This window comes from Lactuca serriola, chromosome 6, assembly GCF_051521515.1.
Source record: "Lactuca serriola cultivar US96UC23 chromosome 6, Lser_US96UC23_V15, whole genome shotgun sequence".
Classification (NCBI taxonomy): domain Eukaryota; kingdom Viridiplantae; phylum Streptophyta; class Magnoliopsida; order Asterales; family Asteraceae; genus Lactuca; species Lactuca serriola.
Genome location: NC_136413.1, coordinates 170439297 through 170451413, shown reverse-complemented (window position 1 = coordinate 170451413; position 12117 = coordinate 170439297). Strand labels below are relative to the sequence as shown.

General features: G+C 32.2%; 2 protein-coding genes across 2 annotated transcripts; one reads left to right on the top strand and one right to left on the bottom strand.

Annotated features, from left to right (window-relative positions):
* The first annotated feature begins 1084 nt into the window (after positions 1–1084).
* Positions 1085–3464, top strand: LOC145057350 (Cupredoxin superfamily protein). The gene is made up of 4 exons (XM_079005166.1): positions 1085–1371; positions 1695–1807; positions 2545–3075; positions 3210–3464. The coding sequence occupies exons 1-4, from the start codon at positions 1227–1229 to the stop codon at positions 3273–3275; spliced, it is 855 nt and encodes a 284-aa protein (XP_078861292.1). The 5' UTR covers positions 1085–1226; the 3' UTR covers positions 3276–3464.
* A 2544-nt stretch (positions 3465–6008) lies between these two features.
* LOC145059064 (uncharacterized) lies at positions 6009–7388 on the bottom strand. The gene is made up of 2 exons (XM_079006933.1): positions 7204–7388; positions 6009–6749 (listed from the first exon to the last, which is right to left on the bottom strand). Exons 1-2 carry the CDS (start codon positions 7346–7348, stop codon positions 6166–6168), a joined length of 729 nt encoding a protein of 242 aa, XP_078863059.1. The 5' UTR covers positions 7349–7388; the 3' UTR covers positions 6009–6165.
* Between the last annotated feature and the right edge of the window lie 4729 nt (positions 7389–12117).

Below are 12117 nucleotides of genomic sequence, written 5' to 3'. Positions count from 1 at the left end.
AACAAAGTACATAAAAAATATAAAATGGATTACACCATTGACAAATCTAATGGATATGTTCAAAATGAAATCGATGTTAAATATTTTTACTCAATTTTTTTTATCATCAATTTTATTTCTACTTTTATGAAAATGACAAATATTGAACATAACTTCAGTTTTATATACACATTTTATTTTTGTTAAACAATTTAATATAAAACAAAAATATTAAAGTAAATAAAATGGTAGCAAGTAAAGCTAGGTTAGAGCATCTAATTAACAACTCAAGTCCGCCAAAATCTTATCAGCATCCACAATTCAATATAAAATTTAATAGATTGTCATATCATTCATTAAACATCTTTATAACACCATCCACAATACATTAAACATATATTCAATCTTAATCATCATTTTATTTATTCTATTAAATTATTTAATGATTATTCAACTCTATTTTATATCATCACGTACACTTCATTCAACTCTTATTCAATCCTAGTTATCATCTTATTCAACTCATATATTACTTACATTGTGGATATTGTAATAAATAATAAAAAATAACAACATATTGAAATATTGTTTTGGTATTATAATATAATATTCTTAATTTTCCTGGTTTTCCCAAACCTCTATCTAATTATAACTAACACCAAATGCAAATCTAATTATAATTGAACAGCACTTTCAAAATATAATAATTTTTAGGAAAAAATTTAAGCACACCAAACATTTTAGAAAACACAATTTCTTTTTAAATAAAATAAAAAACACAATATGATAATCGTAAATTTTCATAATTCATAAATATAAACATGTTCTATTTTTTGGCTTACATATTTGCAAACCATGTTTTACCTAGACCAAGAGTCGAATCTCCATTGACATGTACAACATGCATTATTGTTTGTACATTATGTGTGACAAACCTCCCTTACATCTTTGCAAACCCTTTCTACTTTAAGCCACCACCTTCTTCTCCATGTAGGTTATAAATGCTTCACACACTTGTACATCATTCATTAAAAGATGCACATTAACCCTAGTAAAATAATCACACACTTTTCAAGAATTTACCAGTCCCCCTCTCTCCCCGTGACCAAAAAAGCCCCATTTTTGCTTTCAAATATCAACCTCAAAGCTTTCATTTTTCTCTCCATTCTCACTAAAACCTCTCTATTTCTCTGCAAATTATCAAGTGAGTTAACAAGAAGAAGAAGAGAAGAAGAAGAAGGGTTTTAATGGAGGTGAAGTACATTAATGGTGTGATAATCTTCTTCACTTTCATCACTCTGTTTCTGCAACACTTTACACATTCCTCAACACTTGTGGTTGATGGGGTTTCTCAATGGAAGAACCCTAGTGTTCAAATTGGTGACTCCATTAGTAAGTTTCAAGATCTTCAAGAACCACATTTTTGTAATTTATATTTCCTTTTTTTTTGTAGGATAAGTCCAATTTCACCTTTCTGTTTATATCGTTTTCTTGTTCTAACTACTAAGTCCCATTTCTCACAAACAAAATCTTTCTTTTTTTTGTGGGATGAGTCCAAATTCCACTTTTCTTTTGTTTATAACTTCATTTTTTTGCAAATGTTTGCTTCTCTTTAATGGAATACCTCCTATTTCGCTTTCTTTTTCTTAATTTTTTTTTTGTGGGGTTTTGATTTTATTTAATTAATTTAATCTCAAACTTTTGGAAAATTTCAGTTTTCAGGCACAAATACAACTACAGTCTATACATTTTCAAGAACAGAAGAGCCTTCAATTTGTGCAACTTCACTGAATCAACTCTTCTCACTCCTTCAGCTCCCACCTTCACTGTAATCTCTCTTTCTCTCTCTCTCTCTCTCTCTCTCACACACACACACACACAAAACACACACTTAGTGTGTGCTATTTTTGTTGCTTAAACCATTGTATCATATGCTTTATGTGTTGTACATTCTATTCGAAGCAAAGCTTCCATGTGTATGTTTCTGTGTTTTTCTTTGCTTAAGCTTAATGGATTAGTGTCTTAAACCATTGTACAACGTGCTTCGTCTGTTGTACATTCCATAAAAGAAAAAGGTCAACTATGAACAACATTTACTTTTCTTTTTAAAAAGCAATGAATCCTTTAAATCATTGTATCATCGGCTTTATCTGTTATACATTTCACTTTTAGTAAAAGTGTCGACTTTTTTTTTTCCCCCTCTAATTAGCTCTTTAATTTAATCCTAAATTTGACACTTTTTTATTGTTATAAACATATAATTAAAAATTTCATTATGTGCTTTAAATACTGATATTCAGTTTAATGTGGCTACAACAAATAAAGTATAAAATATGTTAACCTTAAAAAAAGTAATTATGATGTTTTTATTTATAAAATATCATTATTTACTCATTTGTAACCATTACTTGAAACAGTTAATTATTGATTTAATAAAAAGTAAAACAGTTATATTCATGATTATATATTCAAAGTAAACTTTAATAATTACAAAAGTATTAATAAAAAAAATAAAAGTTTACCCTTTTAAATAATTTATTTATTTATTTTTGTTTTGGAATGAAGTGGCACCCATCGCGTCTTGGCTCCTTCTACTTCGCCTTCAAAAACGTCTCCACAAAAGCCTGCGACGACGACCACAAGCTCGCCATTAAAGTCTACTCTTCTCACACGCCGGAAAGTTCACCGGCGCCACCACTCCCTCAACCACCGACGGCGGCACAGCCACCTGTTGGGAATATTGTATCTGCAACCCCACCGTCTACTAGCTCCGGTGGTGGTCATGGGAAAGCTGTATCCTCAACTCCACCGCCTACTAGCTCTAGCGGTGGCGGCGGCGGTGGTGGTGGTGGAGGTATTGTATCATCATCTCCATCTTACCCATGGCCTAACCTTCCACAAGAACTAACATCTCCTAGCCCATCTCCGATGAATGCAATTTTTCCGACGGGTGGGCCGATGGGTGGTGGTCCAAGAAAAGGCGGTAGTTCTTTACCTTTCATCAACAGTAATCCGGCGGTGCCATTGCCGACCGGAGAAGTGGATTCCGCCACCATACGACCGGTGCCGAGTTCTTGTCATCATAGATTATTACAGGTATTAGTAATCATTACATAATTTCTTTTTTTTTTAGTAATGATTTAAATAATCTATTTAATGTGAAGAACATAACCATGCATGTGGGGAATAAAGTGATGATGATTATTGGAATTTTTTTGTTCTTTTTGCAGGTTGTGGGGTTTGTAAACGTTGTTAAAGCTTTTTGGTGTGTGGTTTTGTTAGTGGTGTTGCTGTGAAAATGGGTGGCAGGTTATGTATAAAGAGAAAGTGGATTGGGGTTAGGGTGGTGGGGTAGGGGGGGTGGGGTGGGGTGGGTGCATGTGAGATTTGAATTAATATGGTGAAATTTGATGATTATTGTACCAATCTTTCTATGGATCATTTTTGGACCCTACTTTTAGAATAATTGGCTACTTTGTTGTTCATATTTTCTTTCCCTTTTATTATTGTTGTTATTGAACAAAGAGTGCAATGTCATTGTATATATATATTTGTCATCAAAGCTTCTATGTTCGTGGTGTCAAAAGATTTCTCTAGTTCATAGGACTTGTGAATGAAGACTTATAGATCAAAATTTCCATATAAGGTAGGAATCTTGACCTTAATGTGGTATATTCCTTTGTGGTTGAAATATAGCCATAAGCCATCTCATATTCCTTTGGAAGAACACATGGATGTTGTAACTTGTAACAATTCAATTTTCATAAAAATATTAATACATGTGTGTTATAACACTTCAATTTTATAAAAATTAAAACAATAAAATTTCAATGCAAAATTTATACATTGTAACTAAAGTGACGACATGGTAGGGATCATTTATTTATTTATTTACCCTAGTACCATTTCTTCGATTTTAGTAAGTCATGGGTGGCTATCTTTCTTTCTTAGTTAAGAACTATGTTTTTGATTTCACGAATTTTTGTTAAGTTTCAAATCTATCTACAATCTTTGGTTTTTTTCTTCATTAAATGTATAATTGTCGGCTCTTTTCACTATGGCCAATTGAATTAGGGTGTGCTTATTCAAGTTATGTAATTTGTGAAATGCATACATGTTTTGTGAAATGGAATTAACAAGCACTTAATTGTTGGAATCAATGTTAGTGTTAACCATAGATTACATACTTTAATACTCATAAGCTTATTTTACAAAGAGAATGTTTTGGTTAAATACTTTGAAAAATGAAAGATACTAGAGCTTGTTAGTATTTTCGTACCAATTTATATAGAATGGAATACAATATTATATCATAAATGATAACATGGTCTCTTAAAATAGAATTCATCGGATCTTTTAAAAACATTGATTTATCATCAATTTTACTTATATGTTACTTACTTTTAGAGTATATTTTATATAATTTTTTCCCCCTAATCAATTATACAATGCTTTATGCAGAGATGCCGAACAATTAGACCTGTGTCGAAGAAGTTATAAAGACATGAAGAATATCAAACAATGTATTATACCACCATGTAAAAGTTCGTAGACAAATTACACGAGTAATAGTTGGAACATCATACAATGCTATTACATAACACAAAAGGGAAAATGACTTGACAGGGTAAGATATTTTTTGAAATGTACACATTTAGTCCTTATTCTTTATTTTTGTAAAATAAACCCTTATACTTTATTAATATGTACACATTATGTCATTTTCACCGGATTCTACAGGTTTTGCTGACGTGGAAGGGTTTATTTTACAAAAAAAAGAATAAGGACTAAATGTGTACATTTCAAAAAGTATCTTACCCTATCAAGTCATTTTCCCTTTCTTTTATTTTGTTGAAATGAAATACCCAGGTGACATCCACATATCCACAACGATATTTTTCCAACTTTTATTCATCATGAAAAAGAGGGAGAATCCTGATCTCCGGTGACTCCTTTGTGTGTTCCTACACATCACTGGTAGCAAGGAGGAATGATGGCAAAACAACAAGGTCGAAGGGGAAGGCAGGAGGAAGTAGAGACAGTAGTTGGCGGCGAGGAGCTGCTCTGGTAGCTCCCTCGTCGATTCTTTCTTCTTTTTCTAGCAACGTATCTCAAAGATGGAGGCAAAGAGAGACAAATCAGAGAAACACAACAGGTAAATGATGTTTGGATGTTGCTGTTCGACCGGAAGGAAGAGAGACGAGAAAGAGAAGGGTCGCCGCCCTTTTCTTGTTGCTGGAGGATCACCCACCTCCGATGACTAAACTAATTAATTTCTATTTAGTGCCACTTGTGCTTCCAAATCAGCAAAACCTGTAGAATCTAGTAAAAATGACCTAATGTGTACATATTAATAAAGTATAAGGGTTTATTTTACAAAAAAAAAGAATAATGACTAAATGTGTACAATTCAAAAAGTATCTTACCCTATCAAGTCATTTTCCCTAAAAGAAAATTCGTATATGACCGGTATATCGGGTATAGCCGGTCACAATGATTGCATTGTTACAAAAAATAAAGTATCAGAGTTTATTTTACAAAAAAAAAAAAATAAGGACTAAATGTGTACATTTCAAAAAGTATCTTACCTTATCAAGTCATTTTCCCAATACAAAATGATTGACCAAAAAAATTATACCAATAAATTAATTCATTATAAAACATCACTACTTAATGTTTTAATGTCAATACCCCAAACTTATTTACAAAGTAAAAATAAATTTCGGACATAATGAAAAATTGAAGGATCATAATGCAAAACCACAATAAAATGCAAAATCAAAAGTTGAATCGAATCTACAAGTTGTAGTCAACCACATGAGTATTTAGATAATTTGCTATATATCTAGTTTACTACTAATTTCTAGACTTTTTTTTTAACAACTTTATGTTATAAATAAGAAAAACACTAGAAGAAACTTACGAAAAAAAGGCAAATTACAGGGAGATTTATATAATTGGTTTTGCAGCCATAAAACCCACGTAATTTTTAGATTTAGTTTTATGTCTTTTTTACCCGTGCAAAAATATATAGACAATAAATAACTTTTCATACCAATTAAACTATATACAAATGATTTACGTTAAAAAAAAAACAAATCATAAATATAACATACTATCACAAATTTATTTCTTTTAGCAAACGATCTTTCATGATCAATAACGTTAATAAAGGCTAATTTTAAACTAATCTTCATCTGTTTTCTTTTGTTGTTTTACTGGTTTTTTAGATTGGACCAAGTGGAAAACCAACACGATGAGAGACACAAAGAAAGTGGATCCAAACACGACTGGAGTGCTTATCTTGAACTTCCTTTGTGGCAATTTTGGCTCTTGGTTATCATGCTCTTTGCTTTCACCATCATTAGTTTCAACTTGTTCTTCTTTTATATTTTCTGTGAAATCTTGAACATTTTTCTCTTCAATTTCTTGCTCTGACAACTCTCCATTAGAATAAATATGTAATAGTTCTGTGGATTCTGATGGGATTTCTTTCGTTTTCAACTCCTCAATTCCAATCCCGATGAATCCTTTTGTAGCTTTTGGGATTCGAATTACAAGTTCTGAGTTTTCTTCATTGAACCTAGCTTTGACTTTATCCAAAACAACCCCTTGTGGGATTTTGAATGGTTTTCGGAATCCATGCATTTGGATATCTTTCTTTATGACTTTTCCTCCAACCATCAATGTATCTTGAAATGGTTTTTCGCCATGTATTGTGATATTCCCATCTTTGTTTATCTCAACTTTTATATGTGTTCGTTTATAACCTATAGGATTTCATTTAATTCAAAACTAAGAGCTTGTTTTGTTGGATGAAAGTAATAGAATGAATAAGATATGAGATCAGTCTTTACATTATATGAGCATGTTTGGATCGACCAAAAGAATGTAACGAAAGATAATAAAAGATCACTACAAAAAATAACAAATATATATTTTCTCGTCATTTTTAATAAATATTAATATAATTTTATTATATTGAAATTTTTTTATTCCATTCCATTCCGGATCTGAAGACAAAGACAACATCTTCGTATTCCAATGGAAGGAATTATTTTATTTGTTTCCTTGAGTTCACGTCAAACATAACATTGACATAACATATTAATATTACTATTACTGAGTTCTTATACATCCTATAAGACTACACCAAATATATTTGTTATGTTAACAATCAAAAAAGCTAATTTAAAATTTTATGCATGTCAACTTCATACAAACCTTGGAGTTGGACACTGAGGATGAACATGGATTCTGTCTCTTGAGTTTGAAAACGAGGACCAGGTTGGTCCTTTGTCTTTAAAAGGTCGAAATCGGCAAATTCATCAGCAACTTTCATGAGTTTTTTGTCGAAATTAAGTGCCATCTTTCTATGAATATGTTGTACGAAACTTGAAGGGAAGGTGAGTTTTGAAAAGTTATATAGGTGTGTTTCTAAAGCTATGGAACATGATAAGTTAAGGAATAGATGCATTGCTTCTCATATGTTGTGGTGGAATATTTGAAATGGGCTGCAATTTAATCTTTTGGGCCAAGATTCTTGTTCTGTGAAGTTGACTGCTTTTGCAGGTTTGGCACATGTTCAATTATTTACCAGAAATAAAATAGAGGTGGAAAAAAGTGAGACGACATGAAACCGACACGAACTTGATATGAAATAAACGGGTTTGAATAAGATATTTCAACTCGTTTAAATAAACGGATTGACATGACACGACACGAAAAGTAAACGGGTAAGGTTAGGGTTAAAAATTTCAACTCGAATATGACCCATTTATTTATATGCAAGTTTTTTGAATTATTTAAATAAACTAGAAAGATACAAAACCAAAAGCATAAGTAAAAGAAAACCTTCAAATTACAATTGAGTCGTTTTGTAATGTTGAAATTTCTTAGCCGTCAAGATCAAGACTTCATTTTCAGTTTTTTCATTCTCTCCTAAACTACACGGTCCCTTTGACCACTCTCTCATCCTTGTTACATTGTCTTCTGCCTCCCCAACTCCCACTCTTTCAATTTTGCCATCTGAATTTGATATGACTTCATATATTCCGCCTCCAAACTATTTGTTTCTCCATTCTGCCTACCTAACTCCTACTCTTTCAACATGCTCAATCTTTTAACCTCACATGACACAACATATTTCAAGGAATACCCCTAATACGAAAATAAACGGGTTTCGACACGACACGAACCTGACACGACACGACGCAATTGTCACCATTAGAAAAAAGAAACCTTATTACATTAAAGAGAAATCTTATTAGGAGTGGGATAAATTCTTGGATGATCTCTTAGTTGATAGGGAAAAAGATAAATCGTAATTTGCCAAAGGAAAAGAAATTGTTCTTATTATTACTTTTTTTGTTTACGACATCCACAACAAAGAAGTGTTATCAAATGAAAGTAGACCTTAGTTTCAACTTTCAAGCCTGCATTTGGGCCTTAATGGGTAAAATTTTTGGTGTCTCTAAAATGTCAACTAGAGTTGGGTACAACTGTTGGATCACTTCACTTTTGAGGTGCACAAAAGATAATTTCCCTCTTGTCCCTAACTCATTTTGATCAACTACTCTAGCAATAGATGAAAGCGAAAACTTATAAAGCTATGACATTTGTTTGGTTTTCTTAAAATAGTCAGCCCAAAACCTAATATCTTTTGGTTTCTACTTTTGAACCAAATAAATGAAAAATCTCTATGCGAATTAAAAATAAATTGTTTTATGTATGTGTTCCTTGCAAAAACGACATCATTCCTATAACTCCAAAGCACCCAAATGGTGGCGATCAAAGATCAAAGCAACCAATGCCGTCTTCTTTATACTCAACGAACCCGTGCATGCCCATTGGAGCAACATAGCTACCGCTTACACTAAAGGCATACCTGACCCTAACCATTTGAATATAGTACTCCACATTCTCACAACTATCTCACATTTAATAAACAAATGCAAAATATCTTCAGGGTCCCATGACATACTTGACAATGGACCAAGGGAATATCCAAGCCTTTCTCCACCGGATTTTGACGTAAAAGAAGATGATTCAAAACTAGCCGCCAAACAAAATATTAACTTTTCTAAGCACATACCTATTCCATTTGGTTTCGTGGTATCTGGAAAAAAAATAATTGCCACGCCAAAGTGTCAGGCCGTTACAAAGCTCGACATCTCATATTGGCATAGTTTTTCGGTCATTAACAAAAATTAATTAACAACTAACAAACTTGTAGGGTAATAAACTGTAACGTCCGAAAAATTCAAAGTAAAAATTTTGTTAGGGTGCAAAGTTCTCATTAGATGTGGCTTACCCTCTTAGATTGTGTAATGACTTTAGGTTTTCCTATAAATAGGAAGTGAGTGACTCACATTTTATGTAAAAACCCATTTGAGAGATTAGTCTAGTGAGAGAATTATTACAAGACCTACTTTGTAATAGCTTACTAGATTAATGAAAGCTCAAACCATTTTATTTACATTGTGTGTTCTTGATATGATTTGATACACTTTATAATTACAATTCCGCATTCGTCATGTCATCATAATTGGGTCACATCAATTGGTATTAGAGCGGGTGCTTGAAGTTTTCAAGAAATTGATCCATGATAATTTTTTTATTGGTAAATCATTATTCAAACTTCATGTTGTAAGTCTTCTTTCGTTTTTGAGAGTATTTTTTTGGTTCTAGAAATCTAATTATTCTTTGATCCTGATTCAAATTCGATTTTCCATCTATAAAATTCATGTGATTTTCGCTTTCTCTCTCTAAAATTCATGTCGAAATCACTTTCTCTCTCCCTCTCTCTCTCTCTCTCTCTCTATAATTTTGATCAATTTTGCTTTCTCGCTCTAGAGATTTCATTCAAAATCACTTTTTCTCTCTAGAAAAATTCAAGTTCTTCTGATCTTTTTTGTTTTTGATTCGAAATGGAAAAAGAATCTTGTGAAAAATGGTTTGTATTTCTTGGAGATGATCCATATCCATATAGTTTTGAAGGACTTATCAATAACTTTACAACCGGGATTTTAAACAAAATTCACTCATTTCTTGTGGAAAAAGAGATGAATGTGGAAAGATGGTTGGTTATCCTCTTGATCATTATAATCATAAAGTGTGTTGGTTACAACTTATCATGAGGGAAGAAGGAAGAAGAAAGAAAATGAGATCATTAAAGGAATTCATCTTGATGAATGCAAATATGGTGTCAATGTTCTTGCACTTTACCCGGATGTTCATGATGTTCAAGACAAGGGAATTCAATGTTATTCTCATGAAGTTGAGAAAGTGTTTTGTTTAATTGGAGTTCAAACCAATGATTGTTTGTATTCTTGTGATTCATTTGAAAGAATGGTCCATATAGAAAGCCTCCAATCAAATGTATCAAACCGTAAAGGATATGATTCAAAAATTCAAAGTTGAAGTTGTGAAGAATGATGTTGTTTTTTATTTTAAATCTTCAAGATCCAAAAAGTAGTAGTAGAAGAAGAAAAGTAAAACCAAGAAAATTTAGGTTTCTAAACATAAATGTTCAAATATCGTTTTGATGCTGAAATCAATGAAGAAAATTTGGGTTCTAAAGCAAAAATCATCAAATTCTATTACGAAATCGAATTCCAAACCCAAAATTGTTGAAGATTCTCAAATTCAACATGATGATGAAGTTAGATGTTGGACAAATGAGAAGAAGTTCCATGGATGGTACAATGTACTTCACAGATGGTACAATGTGCAAATTGGAAATTTCTTAGTTCCAGCCAAGGAACCTAGATCTCCCATGCTCAATTTGTGTATTGCAAATGGAAAAAGGTTTTTCAAGGAGGTTTCACAAATTCTCAAATGGATTCCGAAATTTTTTTGTTGAATTTGTTACCTTATTTTTTTAAGATATGAAGATGAGCTATCCAAGTTTGCTTAAAATTTGAAACTAATATCATTTTCTTTCAATTTTGGAGCCCTATCTTCGAATTATTACTGTTCATGATATGAAAAAGTCAAGTAGACTCGGATGTTGATTGTAATGGACTCACAATCTGGTCTTTATATCAAAGACTCAATTGGGAAGATGATATTGAATGGAGTGGCTGATAAATCGAAAGAAGATGCAACTGTGAATCGAAAGTCTATTTTGAATTGTTTGTTTTCGAATTGAAAGCTAAAGTTTCGAATCAAGAGTTGTAGTCTCGATTTTGCGGCGTTGGTCGTTCGATTGTTACAGAAAATTGGTCGAAATCAAAATTGATTTTGATTTAGATTTAACTGGAGTCGAAAGACACAAAGTTTGAAGCATTTTGGTTGAAGTCGAAAGTGATTACTGATTTCGATTTGGATTTTCTTTCGAGTCGAGACTACTACTACCGATTATTGCTTCGACCGAGAATGTTTGCAATTGAGGTTCATAAGTCGAAAGCAATATTGTTTAAGAGTCAAATGACTATATTTAGATTACTGGAATCGAAAGTAAAATCAAAGATAAGGAATGAAAGTTGAAGAGTTACTTTCGAAGTGGCTGATCTGGAATGATTAGATTTCAGTTCGGTAGTCGAAAGTGTATGCAATCGAAAGTGATTCAAGCTTGATAATCGAAAATTCCATGGATCTTTGAATCGAAAGGGATTTGCTTCCAGTCGAAATTTTAATAGAACCTGGACCAAAAGATTAGAACTCACTAGAAATCAAAGAGGAGTTGAATGTTCAAGGTTGGAATCGAAACTTGGCACCATGGTATTGAAAGTGAAGGATTGGAATCGAATGATGTGGATTCAAATCAAGAGCTTACAGTCTCGATTTCTTTTAGTATTTGCTTGAATCGAACGTATTTTAGGGTCATTAGTCGAAAGAAAAACAACTTGGAGTCAAAAGAGAATAATCATTGGAGTCGTATGTTCAAAGAGTTTGTGAGTTGAAAGTATTTTGGGGTTAATGGTCGAAAGCAACTTGCTTGGAGTCGAATGTGAATGTTGATTTGAGTCGAGAATTGAAGTTTCATCTGAAAATTTCACATAAGGCCCTTATAGTTTTAGTTTTTTTAGCATAATACACTTAGAAATTGAAATAATCATAATTTGTGGAATGTATTGGCAATATTACAGATCCAGTCCTTGAAGTTTATGCAGAAATGCACTTTATACCCACTTT